This window comes from Carcharodon carcharias, chromosome 13 (genome assembly GCF_017639515.1).
Source record: "Carcharodon carcharias isolate sCarCar2 chromosome 13, sCarCar2.pri, whole genome shotgun sequence".
Taxonomy (NCBI): domain Eukaryota; kingdom Metazoa; phylum Chordata; class Chondrichthyes; order Lamniformes; family Lamnidae; genus Carcharodon; species Carcharodon carcharias.
In genome coordinates, this window is record NC_054479.1 from 29082899 (window position 1) to 29106206 (window position 23308).

At 40.1% G+C, this 23308-nt stretch overlaps 1 protein-coding gene across 1 annotated transcript in view; it reads right to left on the reverse strand.

The window, feature by feature from the left end:
• Window positions 1-23308, reverse strand: part of LOC121286224 (ABC transporter B family member 1-like) — a 196929-nt gene that overhangs the window by 115178 nt on the left and 58443 nt on the right. The window contains exons 9-11 of the mRNA XM_041203246.1: window positions 17486-17621; window positions 11325-11513; window positions 7884-7918 (exon numbers count right to left, since the gene is read on the reverse strand). Of these exons, the coding sequence (XP_041059180.1) occupies window positions 7884-7918; window positions 11325-11513; window positions 17486-17621 (360 nt within the window). The remainder of the gene's footprint in view (window positions 1-7883; window positions 7919-11324; window positions 11514-17485; window positions 17622-23308) is intronic.

The following is a 23308-nucleotide window of genomic DNA, read 5'->3' on the forward strand; positions in this document are numbered from 1 at the left end:
TCTCTTGTTGGTTCCCTCACCACCTACTACAGACCTAGTCTAGCTGCTATATCCTTTAAGACTCAGCTAGCTCAGTCAGTAGTTGTGCTACTGAGCTGCTCTTGGCGTTGGACTTTGAAGTCTCTCACCCAGAGTGTATTCTGTTCACTTTCCACCCTCAGTGCATCTTCCAATTGGTGTTCAACATGGAGGAGTACTGATTCATCAGTTGAGGAAGGGACCGTAGGTGATAGTCAGCAAAAGATTTCCTTCCCCATTTGACCTGATGCCATGAGACTTCATGGGGCCTGGAGGCAATATTAAGGACTCCCCGGGCGACTCCCTCTTGACTGTATACCACTGTGCCACCACCTCTGGTGGGTCTCTCCTGTCAGCAGGATAGGACATACACAGGGATTGTGACAATGGTGCCTGGGGCATTTACTTTAGGATATGATTCGTTAAATATGACTATGTCAGGCTGTTGCTTTACTCATCTATGGGAGTTCTCCCAATTTTGGCACAAGCCCCAGATGTTGATAAGGAAAACCTTGCAGGGTTGACAAGGTTAGCATGCAAGGCCATGAAGGAGGGCACAAGTTGAGCTGAAAAATCTGAGTTGGTGCTAGAAGTGACAAAGAGGCAGTGACCATAGTCTCTAATGACTGGAAAGCATTTGGCAGGGTAGTTCTTTCCAATCATTGCCTTTACTGGCAGAGAGGAACTGAAAGCTTGATCTCAGGCAGATTGAGTAAGGCTTATAAGTTTTGTCAAGGGCACAAGGCAGCAAGGTCACACTCGAGGTTGGAAAGGACGTAGCAAAATATTTGACTTGGTTAGCTTACTGAACACACATATTTGCTTTACAGGTGTTATGATGGAAGGATGGGCCAAAGGACAGTTTGAGGATGATGTAAAATAGTTTGCTTTTTGTGCAACAACTGTGTGAGCGCACCCAAGATTAAGGACATTTATAAAGATTTTTTGAAATTCAACAGTGCGCATCCAACATCAGCCTAATAGTCCAGCTGCATTCCCTTCCTCCTTCCCAGTGCTTTTGGGGAGAGACTACTCCACACCACTCTCCCAATCATTACACCCACTTCACCGTACCCATTTCAAGGTATTTGCACAACTGGGTGCTGTTGCAAACCAGAAACATGACTTACAAGCAGGTAAATGGTTTCACTTAGCTTTAAGGATTTGGAAGTTTAGTTGCTCCTCCAACTGCTTCTAAATATTATAGCAGCGACAGAGCAAGAGTTGGACTCAGCAGATCAACATCTAACTGACTGGATCCTGACCAAGTCTCCTTGTCCTCAAAGCTTTTGCTGCTGGTCATGCTGTACCCTGAACTTGATATCATTCTGGATCACAACTATGAAAGCCCACAGGTAAATGGACATATCTAAGATGCTGACACATAGTGAGCAACATACAAAAGGAATTAAACACCAAGGAGTAGAAAGGAAATTTATTTCATTACTTTTGTCTGCAAGAAACACTGAAATCAGCTGGTTTCATTATAAAAATTGGGTATGGCTTTTGAATTCCAACTTACATTCAATTTAATCTGTGTAGTTTTTACATCTTAACTGAGTTCGATCCTTGAAGCAAAAATGACACTTGACTATTCTGAGTATATCCAATTACAAAAATAGACTAAAGACTCGGAAGTTTGCTTAAAATCTGATGCAACTTTCCCTTCTCAATAATTTTCTCTTTTTCTACCCTTGCCTTCTGAAAATGTTAGCTTTTGACAACTTCAGCAGGAACTTGGGACTGATTATTTTTCTCTCCTCCCTTTGCCTAAGGCCAACTGTATCACTCCACTCTCACCTTGGCTGATATCAGTTAACTCAGCAGAGGCCAGAGGTCAAGTTCGTGACTTTCCTGGTCTGCAATGACTCTCAGTACATTTATGTAGCCAGTCAATTGGGAAACAATAATAAAGCAGCTTTAAATTTATTGTCATGACAGACTGGACATCACCATGTCATAAATACCCAAACTTCTAATGAAACAATGATATGTTAGAAAGTGAAACCTAGGAATTAAGAGATAATTTAACTGACAGTTTGATACATCCTCAAATGCAGTCTAACTTACGAGAGTGATGACAGCTTTTATAGCAATTTAATCATTGATTAATTGATTTATTTTGCAGTTTTGTGCTGTAGTGAGCACATGATTCAAAACTCATGAGGCAAAGTAGCACATATTCTTTAAGAATCACACTTTCTCCATATCATTGGAGAGAGAGAGAAGAGAGTTTAACCTGAAACATTAACCCTATTTTCCCTCTGCAGATGCTGCCTGACCTGCTAAGCATTTCCAGCATTTGCAGTATTTTGCTTTTGTTCTCCGAATCTTACTTGTATAATTTGGAACCACTTACTCAAGCCATTTAAGTCAATCATTCATCATAAAGTTATAAAGAAAACTCTCTTTTATACTGGAATACTGATTGGGGAGCAGTAGTTGGATGCACAGTTGATAGCATTGGATTTATGCAGTCAACTGCAAACACAGCCACCATGCAGAGCCACCAGAACTCTGCAAATGCATGCATGGAACCCCATTCTTTGCAAGTATGTGTGACAGTATTCTGCGTATAGGGAGGAGCACTATTTTACTGAAAATATTTTGGCTCAGATGTTATGGTAAGCGGCTAAGTGACAGCATTCACCTCTGACCTCCAGAAAAGCTACCCAGAAAGATCCAGGAGTCTCAGTGTCATAGACTTCCTCTTTCCAGCTGTCAGTTTGAATCTGGCGCCAAGTCAAAGGAATCTCCTGGCATCCAGCAAAAGTGCTCTCATTAAACAAGCTAAGTAACCAATAACATCGAAACAATTTATTTTAAAAATGTGCATTGTTATCATAATGAGACAATTTAACTTTCCACAAGTATAAAATTAGTTTTCCAGGACCGATGTGGTTTTTCAGCAGTAATTCTGAACTTAAATGCTGGTAAAAATCCAGTCGTACTTCTTTCAACAAAGTGCAACTTTTTTTTAAAAGGGGTTTTGACAGTGCGACTAAGAGTAAATTCTTGTCAGCTCAGTGATTTCTAATTGACCATAGTCTGAGAATTTTCAAGCGCAACCTATGGAGAAGTATAGAATCACTGACAGCAACTTGTGGAGTCTGTAAGGAGTTCACCCAATGTTCTGGTCATTATTCATCACTCTAACAGCAAAACAGATGAACTGATCATTGATCTTGTTTACTGTTTTTGGGACCTGGCTGTGCACATATTGGCTGCCATGTTTGTGCACAGAGCAACAAATACCATACTTCAATGTAACTCAGGACACGAAAGGAGCTTTACACATTTTTCTTTCTAGCCATTTCCATTTAACATCGTTATCCAGCAACACATCTAAGTAAACGAAACTGAACTATTCATCCTAGTGCATTTTCTTCATGCCTGTTTTGCAGTTGCCTTTACCTGATGTAGTGCTTTTATGTAGCATGTCTGCTGAATTTCATTGGGGGAGACTTCAGATGGCCCTGCAGGATGCCACTGAACAGCTCTGGACCTTGAGGGACCAGCTTTGGAGTGCATTACCTTGGGATGGGTAGCAGCTATGAAAGCTGGCTGTTGAAAGGCAACAGCACTGACCCAGAAATACCGGTGGGAGTACAGATGCTCTCATCCAGAGAGAGGAAAGCAGGTTTGTACTCCAAGGTGCTTCTGCCACTCACATAAACTGGCACCTCAGCAATCCTGGTAATCTGTTGGAGCACAGATTGCTGGACTGCTGAGAAAGTTTGCACCTCCAGGATCAACATCCTGGAACTCCCTTTCTAACAGCACTTTAGGTGTACTGGCACCACATAGGCTGCAGCAGTTCAAGAAGCAGGCTCACCACCATCTTCTCAAGGGCAATTAGGGATGGGTAATAAATGCTGGCCTAGCGAGCGATGCCCACATCCCATGAATGAATTTAAAAGAAGTCCGTTTGACTGACCATTTCCATTTAATATCGTTATCCAGCAACACATCTAAGTAAAGAAAACTGAACTATTCATCCTTGTGCATTTTCTTCATGCCTGTTTTGCAGTTGCCTTTACCTGATGTAGTGCTCTTATGTGGAAGGCTGCTGAATTTCATTGGGGGAGACTTCAGATGGCCCTGATATCCACACCAAGCCTGAGCCTGCATAGCAGCCAGCACAGAACTCCATCTGAGCTTTAAAGCAGTACCATGGTTTTGGGTGGTTTTCATCTGTGTTGCAGTAGAAATTGAGAGAGTGGCCAGAAGATACTGCATCACAGCTGGGTCCACAAGTGCTGCCAAATAGCTGGACGTAACTTCCATGGTGGAAAAAAATGGCCTCAAAGCTCTATGCCCTGTGCATCCAAGCTTCTTGACAGTAACAGAAGGCTGCCTGGCAGACCTGCTGATGCATCAAACATCTCGGTGTGCAAGTTCATCATCAGTTTGTACACTGCCCCATCATCCTAATTCGAGTCTCCTGCAGCAGAACACATCCTCTCCCTCCAGTGGGCTGACAAGGCTGTAGCCCATTTGTATCTGATGACTCCTCACATGCAGATCTGATACTATACTGGCCTCTAAAGTTTCCAGTGCCACCATCAGAGCTGGTGGCTGTGAGTGTCCGATCAATTAATAGTGCATTTCCTTGCAGCTCTGGTGCAGCTCTCTTCCGCTTCCTCCATTTTTGGGCATCAAGGAATAAAATCAAAAGGGAGGTCTGGAGGCGAGGGGGAGGAGGGGGTGGGGTGAGGAGCACTGTAAAGCAAGTTACATTATCTGCAACTTGCACTTCATGCTAAATATAGCAGGATGAGGGTGAGTTGGGTGTTGAGAAAGGGCATAAGGCCGTAACTAGCCATTATTTAAATGCTCTCATCAGATACCACAGGCTCTGATGCAGCTGATCCCGTGATGGAGAGCACCAATTCCTCATCGGGCTCAGGGAACGAAGTTGTATCTGTTCCTCATCAGTTCTCTGCTGCTCCCTTGCATTGGAGTGGGATTGACAGATTGCTCTGCAGGGAACCAGTAGAGATTCAAAGGGCCAAATGGCCTCCTTCTGTGGCCATAAACAACTCTATGACTTGTCTTTATCAGGTTGTACATGGAACTAAAAAGGTTTTTTTTCCTGCTGCCCTTCTTCTGCAACAGGCAGGACAGCAAAATTAGAAAACAATTGATGGATTCACTGCTGCATCTACATGCACGTCTCTTGTCCTGAACAAGTGTAGAGGTCAGGAGTGGCTATTTGACATTGGTGTACAAGTCAACCTTTGAAGCCCTGAAAAATCACTTCAAAAATGGGGGTCAACTTATACACAGAGTATAAAAGTGAATGTTTAAGTGCAAGATAGATATTGTTAATTGTTTTACTTCTTTAACTTTGTATAAAGTTTATTTTGTTTGATTAAAATCCTAGAACCTTGAGGCTTTATTCGCCTTGTGGTAGCTGGGATTTCAAATTTGGCCTGCTTTAGACAAATTTACCGATCCCTAACCAAATCATAACATATTACACAATGAGGTGTATATTCTGGGACAGAAGAAATTGCAAAAAAAAAGACTTTGAATTAACAGATATTTTCTGGTGTTCTCTGCACACTGTGAACTCATGATTGAGCAGGTTGCCTATAAGAGATAGTGTGCATTCCTTTACTATAATTCCCGACACATTCTTAACGAGTAGAGAACAGATAGATTTGAGAGTTCAGAAACATATATCTTGATAAAGCTATTTGAATAAGGCATATAATATTGCATGATTTATAAATAGTGGCAGAGAGTACAAAATTTACAGGACTAGTAATTCAGAGACCATGAGTTCAAATCCCACGATAATACTTTTGAGAATTTGAATTCAGTTTGTGAATGCTGGAACTCTTTGAAATAAAATCATAAAATGTTGGAAATATTCAGCAGATCTCGCAGCATCTATGGAGAGATAAAGAGAGTTAATGCTTCCCTCATTGTCAATGTACTTTCTTCCTGGAGGTGTAATTCAATACGATTTACAATGTAGTACAATCTAGTACCTCATCCAAGTGGCTATACTCATGTGCAAGCCTCACCACGGAAAGGAGCACGACCCAAATCCAATCAAGCCTTCACTTGCGATCCACACATGTGCACCTCCAGCACAGGTTGCTGGATTTTATCAGGAGCAGCTGAAGTACTGGGGCAACTTTAAAACTTTATTTGAATCTCCTAACTCAGTATAGATTAGGGGTTGAAACAGGGATGTTCATAGTCCCTGGATAAACTGGATTAGCCATAAGACAAGCATGCCACTTTTCTGGCTAGTGTTAGTGTGATTGAAATCTGATCTGTGTGAATACGAATGAACATGTTGTAGAAGTAGTAAAATTACAAAAGCAGACAGCAGCAATAAATAAAGTACATAAGACAAGTTTGGAAAACTGTGCTCTTGGACGACACACAGTAATGCAAATAAAGGTTGAAAAATACAAAAAGCATGTTAAAACAAACTACAGTCCCACATAAGATGAAGGCTCAGACAAAACGATTATTAAAAAAAAGGCACGTACTTAAATAAGCTTTTCAATCACAATCTAATCAAAATAAGCCAGAATCCCCATTTATTTCAAGGGCATACTTAGTGAACACCAACGCAAAAAATAAAATTTTCGTGGAAATAGCACATCTGTGCAAGAGCACCTAGTTACATACAATGGAGAAGTGTTGATTGAGATACTGACAGTTCGCTACAGTCCTTCAGTCTGAAAACAGATGCAACATATGGAATTAATCTGCACAAACCAGTCTGCTACAGGCTCAGAAAAATGCGGCTGGGAGTAAAAGAAAATACTTTGATAAGGACAAATAATATACATCATGGTGTTTTAAGGAACACAAGGGATATCCCACTGATGGCTACCTTCATAAAGTAATTCATTAGCAGTTCTAATCCTTCTTCCTTATAGGATAGCTTTCTTTCCCAATGGTATTACATTATAACAATGTCTTTCAATATTTTAGCAATTTAAAACCATTTCTAATTATAAATTTGTTCAGTTTTAAAGAGCTATGACAAAGCATAGTAGGCATAAAGGGAAAAAAATCTTGCAATCAGCTGAATATATATGCAATATATTAGATCTGGGCAAAGCATTATCTCAAATTAAGCCAGAATTTGAGAAACTGTACATTTCTTATAAAATTGAAAATATTTACAAAAAGGATAGGTTTAATACATCCCACTAAATATGCAAGTCAGCAAGGTGAAAAATTGCACCAAGGCTAACAAGTTAACAAACTCAAAATTCACAAAATTTAGTGCATTCAAAAGTTAAAAAATTGAATGGCCTAGTAATACTTAATATCTTTGCAGACAATGGCAATTGTGTAATTCCTGCTGTAATGCAACCAATGGACAACTCAAATGTTTTAAAGACCAATATATGCACAGGGCAGTTATCCTCTGGCTTCAGTCCAAAGTCTGACAAATGCTCATACCACATTTTGAAACAGTGTTTCATTCTGTTTGTAAATCTATATTAACTGGAATCCTTACACAACAGACACAGTATCATGGGAACCTGGATACAAGCTATTCAATACCAATCAGGATTAGAGTTGAACTTGTTGCCTTTTTGACTGCTTGATAAATTGTGCTTTACAGATTTATCATTAAAAGATCTGAGCTACTGGCAACATTAGTCTTGCTTTTGAAAAATGTGTCTCACATTAGGTTGTGTTTGTTCCTGTTCTCTTCCATCAACCGATTGATACACATTCACACCATCACTTTAAGGTGACCTTGTGAATCAATACATTGCTGCAATGTTTGGCTAGATAAAAAGCAGAACAGCAAAAACTTGAAAATCTAGTTAAATTCCAATCTCTCCTAATTTTCTCAAGAGAAGCATGTCTTCACCTACCTGTAAGACAGTCAGCACCAGCCCACTGAATGATCCTTAAAGAAAAGAAGATCCAAAGTTAGAAACTCAAATCGTATAAATGAAACAACTGGTGGGGGAAGTTACTGGTAAAACCAAATCATTAAAGAAATACAGCCTATATCTGATATTTGGAAGTTATTTCTGAACTCTGAAAATTTGTATTATCCAATCATGTGAATTAAACAAAATAAATAACTGAACAATATGGGAATTTAGTTTTAAAAATAATCAGATACCTTTAATGAAGCAAATCTGAATTAATCATACAAGAGAAGTTCATTATCATAGAAATGTTGATTGCTGTTGCAGGTTATTATAATTGGAAGTTACCATAATTATTCAAGTGCCTGAAACCATTCAGTCCTATACATCAAAGAGAATGGATTTTGGTACTTGTTACTAAAACATTGACATCAGTATTTTAAAAATGCTTTCGGGTATCATCCCAAAGATTGTAATCAACAATCACAATATATACTATCCTAGTAGAATAGCATTATTCCAATTAAATTGTTAGTGTGTACTTCCGAAAATTAAATTTCAACTTAACCTTTCAAAATCAAAGCCTACAGAGCTAGATTTTACTCAGGGTATTCACCATGCCTCTGTTTCCACAGGCTTAAAAGCACCAAATAATGCACTTAGGGATTAGAGGAGACAAGCATTAATTTCTATGGAGCATTTCAATGCACACTCCTGCACTTAGCTTTTAAGGGTGAATGTCTTAAGAAAAATTTAAGCATTTTTTCAACTTTATTTACAACATGTTAATATAAATAATGTCAAGACAGACTGGCAGGTAATTTGCCTCTTGTGGACACATGTTTAAAATTGACATACACACTGTGATTTTACAACCATTTAAATTAATGATTCAGAAGGCAGGCACAGAAGACCTCCAAATTTCCAAATCTTGCTTCTGGAACACATCAACTTATGTACAGCATGATGAACATGTTTTACCTGGCTTTGAAAGGTTTCCAAGTTCTTTTGCATGACATAGTGTAGTTTAGTTATCTTTCAGTATAACGCACAATCAAAAACACCAGCACTGTACTTTACATATGACCTTTAAGATGACAGTATGCTCCATTGGGCTATGAGTAGCAGAATACAAGCTGTAAAAGCGCCAAAAAAATCAGCAGGCTGCAAATTTCTAAGCAGAAATAAAAACAGAAAATGCTGGAAATATTCAGCAGGTCTGGCAGCATCCATGAAGAGAGAGGAAAAAGTTAACCTTTCAGGTTGATGACGTCACATCAGAACTGAGGAAAGTTAGAAAAGTAATAGGTTTTAAACAAGTGAAAGGGGGAGAATGGGAAAAAGAACAAAAGGGAAGGCCAGTGGAATTGAAGGCAGGAGGGATTAAATCACAAAGTCTTAAGGCAGTGGTAATGGGACAGAACAGAAGTGTAAAAGGCAAAACAATGTACAGCTGTTGTCCAAAAAGCCAAAACAAGATGAAAATAAGTTAAAATGAAAACATGCAAAGAAAAAAGGAAACAAAATGGAGGCAGTAATTATAATCTGAAATAGTTGAATTCAACATGGAGCCCAGAAGGTTGTAAAGTGCATAATTCAAAAGATGAGGTGCTGTTCCTTGAGCTTACATTGAGCTTCAGTGGAACACTACAGTAGGCAGAGGACAAAGAGGTCAACATGAGAGCAAGCTGGGGAATTAAAATGACAGGTGATTAAACGTTTGGTGTCATGCTTGCAGTAGGAATGGAGGTATTCCGTAATGGTCAGCCAATTTGCGTTGGGTCTCCCCAGTGCAGAGCAAACCACATTACAGTAAATACAGTATATTAACTTGAAAGAATTGCACATAAATCACTGTTTCACCTAAAAGGAGTGCTTGAGGCCTTGAACAGTAAAGAAAGAGGTGGTTAAAGGGCAGTGTTACATCTCCTACACTTGCATGCAGGGAAGGGACGGCGTGTTGGGATGAATCAGGAGTTGACAACGAGGCCGTGGAGGGAACAGTCCTAAAATTTCTAAACAGCCTATGTGTAAGCAAATCAAGGCCGGCATAAGCACCTCAACATAGCTTGAAGCAAGCTGCATTGCTTTTAAAAAGGATAATGTCAAGCAATACAAGATAAAATGGTCTGCAATGCAGCCGGTGGTCAAATGAAAAAGGATATATTGGACATATATAATCAGGAAAAACTACAACTTAACTTTAAAAAAGAATCATTTGAAAGTTGCACCTTGCATTTTTCAGAAATCCTGGTGTGTAAAATTGAATATTCCGCTAATTTTGTTGCATTAATTTTGCTGCCTAAAACTCACCAATACCTGTATCACCAATGGTGAGTAATGAAAATCAGGGTTACACTTGAGGCCAGAATTGGAGGAATGCAGATATCTTGGGAGGGTTGTCAGGAGGAGGTTTCAGAGATAGGGAGGGGGCAAGATAAGAATTTTAAGAGAGAATTAATTTTGTAATGTAGTCAATCACTAATATGACAGGACAGAAATGTTATTAGATACTTCTGGTAACAAAACAGCCACAACCTACATAGCAGTTCTATGGAAGAACCGAAAAAAAAGCAAACTACCCAACAGTGGTCAGCAAAAATGGGCTTGGGTATGTCAGCTGGTTCTACTCACCACAACCATAAAATCAAACAAAACAGTGTGGTCTGCAATTGCACACAGAAGACTTATTTTGCCAATATGCCAAAGAAAGATGTTGTCATACTCTCACAAAATGAAGTCCTTAAGTGTGGCATATTTTTGACTGCCACTGCAGTAACTACAATAAAACTATGGGAAATTAGTTCGAAAGATAAAGTTGATTTTGTTTCAAAAAATATTTATTTAAAATGTTACAAAATTGTAATGCCACTATTTTTTAAACTGGAAGTAGCGCAGGCACTGTGGGGTTTCATGTTGGAATAAGTAGGAATTAGAAAACAACGTAAGTAAATAGTAATGATTAGGTGTCAACAAGCTTGTATTTTATATGCCTGTTGGAATATTGAAAGACCTTTCCAGCTTTCAAGCAATAAAAAGTATGCAATATTCTAATAATGACCAAGTAAAAATTCAGAAAAGGTACAGAACCACACCAAATTTCTTAATAAGCAACATTCTTGAAATGGAATTGTAACTGCAGCCTTCAAAAGATTTGACATTTGATGATTTAATGATTTTTTTTTGTAGAATACGGTCAAAAATCTATTCATTTCTCCAGCCACAAAAGCCAAGCCAAAGAAAGTTAGGTATAATACCCTGAAATATCTATTAATGCTCTCAACAGCAACACTTTCTCCCACTGAGCCAAGTGAATTAAGTGGATACAAAAAAAAAGTTCAATATATAAGGGATCTTCATAGATAACTGTGGGTTCGATGAATGCATTTTTTGCAAATTAATCATTTAAAATTCAGGAAAAAAAACATTGAACAGTACCTTCTGCCAGGGCCAATTTCTTTCCAATCAGATAGCTTTTATCTATTCCTTTGTCATACAGTTCTTCAGATTTCTTTTCACTACAGAAAGTCCTCACAGTACGAATGTTAGAGATGATCTCTTCTGCCGTTGCACCAACAGTTGCCAGTTCATCCTGGAACATTTTTTGTAATCTCTTCACAAACTCCCCTGGATAATCGACATAAACCAACCTATGTTATCACCCTCTCAAAAATTGACTATTCACTGAGTAGCTGACGTATAATTTTCAACCGGTTGTTAAAGTACAACGTTTGAAAAATACTGAAACATAACAGCACAGCATTTTATAGATTCTCTTGCTTGGTTATATAATTTTTTTTTAAAGAATTCACCATCAGTAAATGCTTTTTGACTAAAATCATGCAACAATTATGTGCTACCAATAAATTTAATTATCAAATCCTGAGCTGGAAATGGAGTTGCCAAAGGATAAATGGCAGAAACAAGTCCATACATCAAACTTTGGCTGAATTTCTGTAGAAGTGCCTTTGAGCAACATTGCATAGTAGCCTATATAAATTATAAAGATTTTCCTTTTCCCACCTATTTCCATTATATAAAAAAAAACCCCCACTAGAGCTATACCTTGAGTGCCCTACCATCCATTCTTAATTAGCACATTCGTTTAGATAATATCACCAACTTTAATTTTAACACCTATGTGTTCTATTGTACTATTGTCGTTGACATCTTTTGATGATCTGCTTCTATCACTGCTTGTTTGTCCCTACAACCACACCCCCCCCCCCACCTCTTTGTCTCTCTATCTCTCCGCCCCCCACACACACACACCTTAAACCAGCTTATATTTCAACTCTTTCTTGGACTCGAACGCAAGTTCTGTCAAAGGGTCATGAGGACTCGAAACGTCAACTCTTTTCTTCTCCGCCGATGCTGCCAGACCTGCTGAGTTTTTCCAGGTAATTCTGTTTTTGTTTTGGATTTCCAGCATCCGCAGTTTTTTGTTTTTATTTTTGTTTTTAGCCTATATAATTCTCTGGTTGGAAGGAAAGAGTGTCAAGACAATCTCTGGGCAAATGAAACATCGGCCTCGACTTGTAAAAGTGCAGTCAAGACAACTTTTAGATCACTGATTTCCTGCTCAGCTGCAACACAAGATGGTCTGTTAGGCTGATCAGATATAACTGATGTTTTGGGGGTTCACTCAGAGATAGCTGAACTCTGCTGGCATCACATAATTGGATTTTGAACAAAATAAGGCACAGAAAGTCTTAATTTATTCCTAACACTACTACTTCGATCTCTTTGGAAGACAAAATACCACTATCATTTTTCAATTAAACATTTCAGAGATACTATCCTTATTTCTATCTATTTTGGAATACTTACATTAAAACGGTGAAAGCTGAATTAACATCAGCAGGCATTCTCAGACTGGCAAAAGGTTGGAGGCGGTGTTCCACAGGGGCCTGTGCTGGGGCCATTGTTTATAACTTACACTAACAATCCGGAGTCAGGACTTGAAAGTACAATTTCTATATTTTGGACCACACCAAACTGAGTTATTAATTAATACAAAAGGACCAATGCAACAAAATAAAGGAAGACACTGATTGAAAGCACACTCTCCAAGTTAATGAGCAAAAAAAAAACTCAATCTGGATAAATATGTGGTGGTACAATTGGGAGAAATAAGGAAGTCACATGCTGCTTGGATAATGAAAGTCCAAATGAGGTAGAGGGGCTAAAGAATCTAAGGGTTCAGATACACAAAACAGTACAAGTAATGAGGCCAGCTAATGAGGTCATTAAAATAAAAGCAAATCTAGCACTGGGGCACACTTCTAGAGGGATAAAGTTGAGAGGCAGGGAAGTCACGTTAAACATGCAAAGAAGATTAGCTAGACCACCTTTGGAGCACTGCACAATTATAGGGCCGAATCTTCCTCTGGGCTCGGGAAATATGACCTGTGCATTTTTGCAGTTCGCAAACTGCACACCCAAACCCTGTGTGACTTCACATGCCATTTTTGTCTTTTCACACCAGGGTTGGGATCACAGTGCAGTTTGAGAGCTGTGTTGAAGCATGTGAGCAATGTGTGAGTGGAGGTGGGCTGGATAGAAGACCTGCCTTGGTTCTCAAACACAATATCCCAGCTCCCAACAGTATTTAAAGGCCCACTAAACCTCACCCCTTTTAATACTTGTAATCCTATTAGCTTGTGTCAACAAACCAGAGACACATCAAAGGCACACTTCAAATCTGTTATTACAACTTCTTGAAACTGTCATTGATTCTCAATAATGGAACATCTGTTGTGCTGAAAGCCAATAGCACTTGAAAATCAGCCAAACATTCAAAATGACAACAGCTGTCCAAACAACATATTGCTCTCTGGGAAGGAAAGAGCCAAAGGCTCTTATTTCAATTTGAAAGCAGAGTGCCTGTCGATCAAAGTAAGTTGGTTAGACATTTTTTTAAGTCAAAACCAGGGGTAGAATCTTGGTTTTGGCGAGCGGGGGCGGAGCCCGCTCGCTGAGATGTAAAATGACGCGGGGTAACGTCGGGCGTGTGTCCCGACGTCACCGCGCATCATTCAGATTTTCAATTCGGCAGGCACACAGCCAAGTTAAGGCCATTTAACAATTAATTAAGTCATTGGCCTGAGCTGCCCGTCCAACCTTAAAGTTGGCGGGCAGGCGACGAGTCCAGGCGGCCTTCGCATTTTTAATGGAGCCTCATCCACGGGCAAGATGAGGTTTCATGAACATTTTTAAAGCTTTGGAAAAATTTTTATTAACATTCATGGACATGTCCCAGCTAATGTGACAGTTCCACATGAGGGGACATGTCCTTAAAATTTTTTCTCCCTTTATTCAATGTTTTATACGTGAAACTAATCTCCCTGAGGTAGTTCTGTGCCTCAGGAAGATTTCTACGCTCTTTTGCGTACTCCCTGATTCTGCCTACTCCCCCCAGCTGCACAGGGAGCGCTTCCAGGCGTGCGTCACACTGGGCGGGCCTTAATTGGCCCACTCACATAAAATGGCGGCACCCAGCCGATCGGGGATGCAGATCGGCTCCGCACCCGCCCCACACACACACACCCCCCACCCCCCCCACCTCGACGGAGAGAAAATTCTCCCCCAGGTCTCTTTTTTTTTACATCTACCAGAGCCATTTAAATCAGAGTAGAAATGAGAATAGCACAAGGTGTCACTACATTACAGTGCTTTCTCCACTTGAAGCACTGTAATGCATGTGAACAAATATATAAGGCACAATTTAAGGGTCAGTTTACCTTTAAAGGACAAATCCCTATGATGAATCACTACAGTAAAAACATCTACATTACAATATAGCACCTAATAGTAACATTTTAAGGTGCGGAAACACTTTATACTTATCTTTCAGTGTTCTAGACACTTCAGCAGGCTTTCGATTTTCTCCATGAACTCTCATGCCTGGCATGCTTTTAATGGGTTTCCAAAATCTCACACCACCAGGTGAAAATGGCATGCGGGAGGAAATCAGATTTAAAATGGGGAACCTGACCTCAACGGGGGCTGGTACGCACTTTGCACACTAGGCATTCCCAACCCAGAAAAAGGCCAGAGGAAAATGGCACGAGGTCAGGAGTATGGAGAAAAATCAGGTTTCCCCCCCCGCCAAAAAAATCTTTTAAAATCAGTATAGTAAAAGTCACCATGGAAATGTTATCAGCCTCAGCCACAGCAAGTGCCAGCACTTGCACTTATGGATTCGATATCCCACAATAACCCTCAAGTAATATTATGCTCCAAGACCAGATCCCCCCCAAGGTGTTGGTTTGATCTTGTTTGGGACCAGTAACTTTTTGTTTAAAGTAGACAAAGTTTGAGATTCACAACACTTGCTAAGGGAATAAAATAGCAAAATTCCATAGGTTTTGAACAAACAAAAATGAACTTTACTATACAAGCTCAAAGGCAACTTGGGGGTCTGGCCACGGATCATAACAAACTCAAGAAAATTTTGTTTGATTGGCTCCTTATTATTCACAGCTTAAGTAGTTAAATACATTCTGATTTAGAAAAGGCATATCCTCGTGAAAAGGAAACTTAAACTTTTGCTGTGATCAGCTGAGGGGGCTGAAGAGAGGGGAGCCAGTCCACCCCTTCTCACCTGGTCATAACAATAGAAATAGGATGCATGTGATTGGTAAAAAAGTGAGGGAAACCAATCTTTACACAGGAGGCATGACATGAATGAGAATGTAAAAGTAGGAACAGGTCATGTAGTGTGCCCTGAGGAGAAAGAAGAACCTAGGTCTGCACACCTCCCAGAAGATGGGGTAATACTGCTTTCTTGTTTTCTCTGCAACTATTGCTTAAATCTTAAGTATATTGTACCTTGTATTTCATGATACAATAAACCATATTTTTTTGTCCTCAATTTGTCTTTTCCTTTTCCAGAGTAAGTCTTTGAGCCAAGACTTGCAGATTATGCAAGGGTTCACTGTCCTGTGCATTAATGTCTACAAAAGCTTCGAATGTCCTGCATGGTAATAATTAAATTTAAAATGTTACTCTGTGCCTATAATGTAAGCTATTAATTTCAGATATATTTTGGAGTTAGTTATTTCTAACAGTATGAAGAATAAATTTTGAATATCTATGAAAATTAACTCTTCTGGCCTATGACTTCCATGTTAACTTCCTTGAATTGCATCAAGGGTTTAAATTGTTTTGGGCCATCTCCTGTATGGATCTCTTCCTGATAATAAAGACTATCTTGTTCTGGTAGAGGAATCATACAGAAAATAATTAATATACATTGTCACACAGCTGTTTGGGCCCTCTGCATACTATTAAATCAAAGATTAACAGTCCTTGTGTAAAACCCCTGTAAGAACTGTTGTGTACACAGGCTGCCACACACGCTTCTAAATCACTGATCCATATATCCCAATTATCCCCATTCCAACACAGGATTCCGTTCCACAATTCCATTAACATCCTAAAGATCTAATTCTTCTCCTTAGCATCTTTCAGCAATTAAAGGTTTAACATATTAGCAGAAACATTACTTTTTTAGGATGCCGATTTGTGTCTACTGTATAACATCAATGTTATCAAGTCCCAAGGGGCTTGAATACTGGGATTCATTTCCAGAGAAACAGAACTGAAAAGCAGAAATGTTACATTAAACTTGTATAGAACTTTGGTTAGACTAGGAGTACTATCAACAGTTCTGGTGTTCAAATTACAAAAACGATACAGAGGCACTGGAGAAGGTGCAAAAGAAATTACTAGTATGAAACCAGAATTGAGCTATTATAACCTTTAGGGAAGGCTGAACAGGCTGGGACTCTTCTCCAGATGATGATGACAGAGGAGGTGACCTAATAGGGGTCTTTAAGATTATAAAAGGGTTTGACAGGAGAGACGTAGAGAAGCCATTTCCACTAAGGGTTCAGGGAGACCAGAAAGTCAGAATCCATAAATATAAGGTAACCACTATAATTTCAATAAAGATTCAGAAGGAACTCGATTCCCCAGAGAGTAGTTAGAATGTTGAACTCAAGTAGCAGTGCAGGCAATTAGCATAGATGCATTCAAGGGGAAGCTAGATATGCACACAAGGGAGAAAAGTATAGAAGGATACATTGATGGGGTTAGATGCCGATGAGTGGAAGGGGGCTTCGATATGGAGCATAAACACTGGCATGGACCTGCTTTGTAAATACTGCATGTTATGCATTATCCGATATTGATGTAGTGAGAACAGCAGCATTAACCTGCATCAAGGTCTATGTAGCAATGCAATGCAAAGGAAGCAGCAATATTAAAGCTGAACATAGCAGGGGGAAACGTATTTAACAATAGGGATAAAGTACTTAAAACTGGAAAAAGGAAAAAAAGTTAACAAAAAAAGTTATGGTGGCAAGTGACAAATGAGCAATACATCACAGCTATTGAAAGGTCATGAGGACTTGAAACGTCAACTATTTTCTTCTCCGCCGATGCTGCCAGACCTGCTGAGTTTTTCCAGGTAATTCTGTTTTTGTTTTACAGCTGACTACTAGTTGCTTCTAAATGTGAATGTAACCCAGTAATGAAAATATCCTCCCTCCGGTAAACACCTTGCATAATAATGAGGCTGAAATTCAACTCACCATATAGGACCCCTCCTATTGCTACAACTGGGACTGAGGCGAGTAGCACTCCAGTCAATGCTGGGCTTACAACAAACATAAGAACTAAAGAGCCAATGATCTGCAATGTGTTTCGCAGCAACATGGACAGGTTTACCTGCAATAAAAACAAAGCAAAAGAATGACCTTCCCAGTTGAAAAAAAAATTGCCATCATCTTGTAACTTATTTAAACCATCAGCTTATATATATCTTGATTCAGTTCTAACACATTTTGTGCAGTACAGAAGCCTCGTCATTATAGAAACAGTGATGGCATTAACCAAAGTGGAACTTGGCATATATTTACCTTCCAATGATTACACATCAGCTAAATGGAGCATCCAGAACATTGTCACTCTGACACTTATATATACACACACCACCTACACACATAAATGAACACTAATAAGTGGTATATATTTGTAGAAAATGTGCATTTTTAAAATATTTTTTGCATCTTTTATACTTTGTGTGCTTTGAATCTATGTGCATTTTGTATGAGCTCATGTTAGATGGGGAGTCAAGTTTAGATGTGTGCTCGACTAAGGAAATACTGACTGTGGCTTGAGTCAATTTGAACCACATTGTAATAAAGACTGAAAACATGAATAGGAAAAGGGAAATAAAGGACAGATGTCCAAACGACATGACTACTTGTGGTCAATGTACATTGTAGGAAATGTATGGGCTAATGGACTTTGGAACTGTAATCAAATGGATACAGGGGTCAGCAAGTCCAACGAATGTTTATGCAGGAAAGAGTTAACAATGGGCTGTTCACATGTTGAGGATATGCTTTTTGGTATGTACTCAGGGAGATCCATGGTTAACAAATTAATGAATGCACTGACAGATGAAATAACAAGATTAATTGAAGCAGCAATACATATGCATTGAGTAATCAGAATGTAACAGGTGCACTGGAACACAGGAAGAGCCCCTGGCTACAGAGGATAAAAAGAACAGACTTGAGAGGTTCATTACACAGATTTGAAGGTGGCAGAGGGAGAGACAAGAGAAAAGAAATCATAAGCCATTTGTGCCACTAGAGTCAGATTAAAGCAAGAACCATATGAACTAGGATATTGATTGCCATCATTTGTTAAGTGTAACTTTTGTTGCTTAATAAATTGTCCTAACACCACTGTATCAAATATCTCCTTGTCCAGAATTTGTCTGGTCTCTGAGCCTGTACAATTGGCATTCGACAGCAGGACTGGACTAGGACAGGGAATATTTGGTGTTGTTGTTTGGGGATCTTGGTAGCATCTGGCTGGCCATCATTCATGGCAGGAAAGGAAAGCCCTTGTTGTGGGATCAGTAGAAGCCGCCAGTTGGAAAAAGGCAAATTAAAAAATGTCAGAGAAAGATGAGAATAACGTTCCATCAACATGTAAAGAGAAGTTAGATAACATACTGGTCAGCAAGGTTCAAATTTTGATGACAAAATGTTTACCAAAAAGAGAGAATGAGTGCCCCTCCAGGAGGCAGTTGTAATTGCTCAAGGGATTGTGCATGGTAAGAAGTCAAAAGTAGAAAAAGCAAGAGATCTACTTGCTTATGACACATATCACTGTGCTAATAAAGCTGATGATTGGGCATGAGAAAAATAAGATGTTGGAACAGCAATTACAGGAGCTATGAATGAAGAAAGATCAAGGAATTAAACAACTGAATAAACAAGTTCAGAATTTAGAAACAGTAAAACAACAGAATGCAGTAATATTACAGAAACAAAGTTTTACTTGTTTATGGGTCAATTCATCGTTAGTTGAATATTAGCAACAAGGAGGAGGAACAAAAAACCTGTACTAAAAGAAAATGTAAAACTTATACAGGAATTAACAGATGCTTGGGCCACCCTAAGGAAAGCTGTCGGACAGCGACACAGAAGCTCATCACTCCCAATGTCAACTTAAAAGCGGGGAGCTTGAGGAACAATTAGGGAAACAACAGGCCTTTGTCTCTACGATGACAATGACAAAGTGGGTAGCAATACAGATTAGAATTATCTAGCAGAGGAGGCTGCCTGATGCAGCCAGCATGGTAATTAGCCAGATCTCAAGAAAGCTGTTGGATCCTAGGGTCACCCAGGTCCTCTGGTAATGGTTGTAACAACGAACACCTAACTGCTATGGTGAGATAGTGGAGAAAGACACATGTTCTGCCCTATTAGCCCGAACTGAGCTACACGCCTGCATGCACAAGTTAGGGACTATTTAGGATTGGGGCAACCCCCTTGAGCTCTGGGGAGTGCTTCTTATGTCCAACATAACTCTTCTTTGGTGGAGTCCACCTGAGATAAGATCCTGGCTGCAGCCTGGTGGCTCACAATAGAAAATGATGTTAACCTCTATGTGTCCTGTTGTCTGCCATACCTGCAGCAAAACCCACTTGCCAATATTAATCATGCCCTTTGGCATGGTTCGCCATCCCCAGAGGACCCCTTCAGATTGACTTTACAGACCCTCTGCCACCAACACAGAGCAATTACACACACCCCTTGATTATTATTGATTACTTTATCAAGTGGACTGAAGCCTTCCCTTGTAGATTGAATGCTACACACACTGCTGCTAGAATTCTATTGAGTGCAGTGATCTGTAGCTGGGGGTTACCACTACAGGTAGAACATAATCAAGGACTCCATTTTACAGGGACATTTTTTTTTCCAATTACAAAAATTGTTGGGCATTCACCATAAATTACACATCTCACATCACCCACAGTCCTCAGAGATAGTGGAGAAAGGAAATAGGATGTTGAAGGCTTCAACAATTATGTACAGGTCACCCCACTCATGCTGCCTGTGAGCCTTATAGCTATACCTGTCCAGTGTCGCCCCAACACCCCAATAGAAAGAGAGGAATTTCACCCTACCAAACAATGACTGGAAGGTTGATAAGAGTTCCAGGACATCTCACCCTCATGAGTATGGTCCTCATGACCATGGAACCCTGTAGTTTTAAATGGTTAGATCATGTGGAAAAGGTCAATTGATGTGTGGCTCAGAATGATTACATTCTCAGAACAGATTAAAAAGTACTGTGACAGAAAAGTAGAACCATCTGAGTACCAAGTAGGTGATGGAGTTATGGGTTTAAATTATGGAAAAAAGGGCAGCATGTTTGAACCCAGGTGGATTGGGCCATTTCCACTTATTGATTAACTTAATCTAGCCATATGTCTAATACAGTACTGAGAGAAGGGGAAGGATAAAGTAAGGAAACAGTATCGTATCAATCAGTTAAAATTGTGAAAGAATAAATACTACACTTTTTTTTAAACTGGTAAAGGATAAGACCTGTCCTTCTGTTCCTGACAAGCATATGCCTGGCTCGTGCTATCAAATCCACGATATGAATTTGCCTAGGGAGAATTGAAAATCAGCTTACGGCAGTAGCCCCACCAGCAACAAGCTCCCATACGAGTTTGCTCAATGATACAAACTATGGGGGAGGTATCCCGTGTAATATAACTGTTGATGTGATCATTGTGAACTTCAGAACTACTTTTGTGTCAATAAGGAAGGAAGAATGAGTCAAGATGCAGGGTAACAGTAAAAAAGCCATTATGAAGGAAATGTGGATTTGGACAGAAACAGACGGTGTGCGTATATGTAGACCTGACATGGTCATACTCTCAGAATCATACCTTACAGATAAGGTCCCAGACACAACCATCGCCATCCCTGGGTATGTCCTGTTCCATTCGTAAGACAGACCCAGTAAAGGTGGCAGCACACTGCTGTACAGTTGAGAAGAAGTTGCCCTGGGAGTCCTCAACATCGACTCCGGACCCCATGAAATCTCATTGCATCAGGCCAAACATGGGCAAAGAAGCCTCCTGCTGATTCCCAAGTACTGCCCCCCTCCCCCCAAGCCCCCACCCCCCAGTTGATAAATCAGTATTAATCAATGTTGAGTATCACTTGGAGGAAGCACTGAGGGTGGCAAAGGTGCAGAATGTAAAGAATGGCTTGGTAGTACCACTACAGACCGAGCTGGCCGAGTCCTAATGGACATAGCTGCTACACTGGGTCTGCGGCAGGTGATGAGGGAACTAACAAGAGGGAGAAACATACTTAACCTCATCCTCACCAATCTGCTTACCGCAGATGCATCTATCCATGACGGTACTGGTAGGAGTGACCACCACACAATCCTTATGGAGACTAAGTCCCGCCTTCACATTGAGGATACCCTCCACAGTGTTGTGTGGCACTACCACCATGTTAAATGGCATAGATTTTGAATAGATCTAGCAATTCAAGACGGGCATCCATGAGGCGCTGTGGGCCATCAGCAGCGGCAGAATTGTACTCAACAACAATTTGTGGCCTCATGGCCCAGCATATCCCCCACTCTACCATTACCCAAGCCAGGGGATCAAACCTGGTTCAATGAAAAGCGTAGGAGGGCATGCCAGGAGCAGCAACAGGCATACCTAAAAATGAGGTGCCAACCTGGTAAATCTATAGCACAGGATTATTTGCAGCCAAACAGCATAAGCAGCAAGTGATAGACAGAGCTAAGCGATTCTACAACCAATGGATCTAGGCTCTGCAGTTCTGCCACATCCAGTCATGAATGGTGGTAGACAATTAAGCAACTTATAAGAACATAAGAAATAGGAACAGGAGTAGACCATTCGGGCCCTCGAGCCTGCTCCGCCATTCACTAAAATCATGACTGATCTTGTGTTTCGATTTCCACATTCCCATCTAACCACAATAACCTTTGGTTCCCTTGCCCAACAAGAATCTATCTACCTCTGCCTTGAAAATATTCAATGATCCCACAACTGCCGCCTTCTGAGGCAGAGATTTCCAAAGTCGCACAACCCTCAGGAAGAAAAAAATTTCTCCTCACCTCCGTCCTAAAAGGGCAACCTCCAATTTTAAAACAGTGCCCCCTAGCTCTGGATTCACCAACAAGAGGAAACATCCTTTCAACATCCGTTTTGTCAAGGCCGTTCAGGATCTCATATACTTCAGTCAAATCACCCCTCACTCTTCTAAACTCCAGTGGAAACAAGCCCAGTCTGTCTAACCTTTCCTCATAAGACAACCCACTCATTCCAGGTATCAATCTAGTAAACCTCATTTGAACCGCCTCCAATGCATTTACATCCTTCCTTACATAAGGAGACCAAAACTGCACAGTGTTTGAGGTACAATGCCCTGTATAACTCATGAAATTGTTACTCTTATGTTCAATCCCTCTCATAATAAAGGATAGCATTCCATTAGCCTTCTTAATTACTTGCTGTACCTGCATACTAACTTTTTGACTCATGTGACACCTGGATCCCCCTGCACCTCAGAATTAATTATGCAGCCGCTCTCCATTTAAGTAACACTGCTTTTTTGTTCTTCCAGCCAAAGTGAACAACTTCACATTTTCCCACATTAAACTCCATTTGTTAGATCTTTGCCCACTCACTCAACCTACCTATATCCATCTGCAACCTCATGTTTTCTTTACAATATACTTTCCTACCTGTCTTTGTGTCATCTGCAAATTTAGCTACCATATCTTCTCTCCCCTCATTCAAGTCATTAAAGTAAATCGCAAAAAGTTGCAGCCCCACAGGCCTCTGTGGGACTCCACTCGTCACATCCTGCCAATCAGAAAAAGACCCATTTATGCATACTCTCTGCTTTCTGCCAGTCAGCCAGCCAATCTTCTATCCATGCTAATGTGTTGCCCACTACAGCATACGCTTTAATTTTCCGTCGTAATCTTTGATGTAGCATCTTATCAAATGCCTTCTGGAAATGGAGGAGGTGGCCCCACAAATA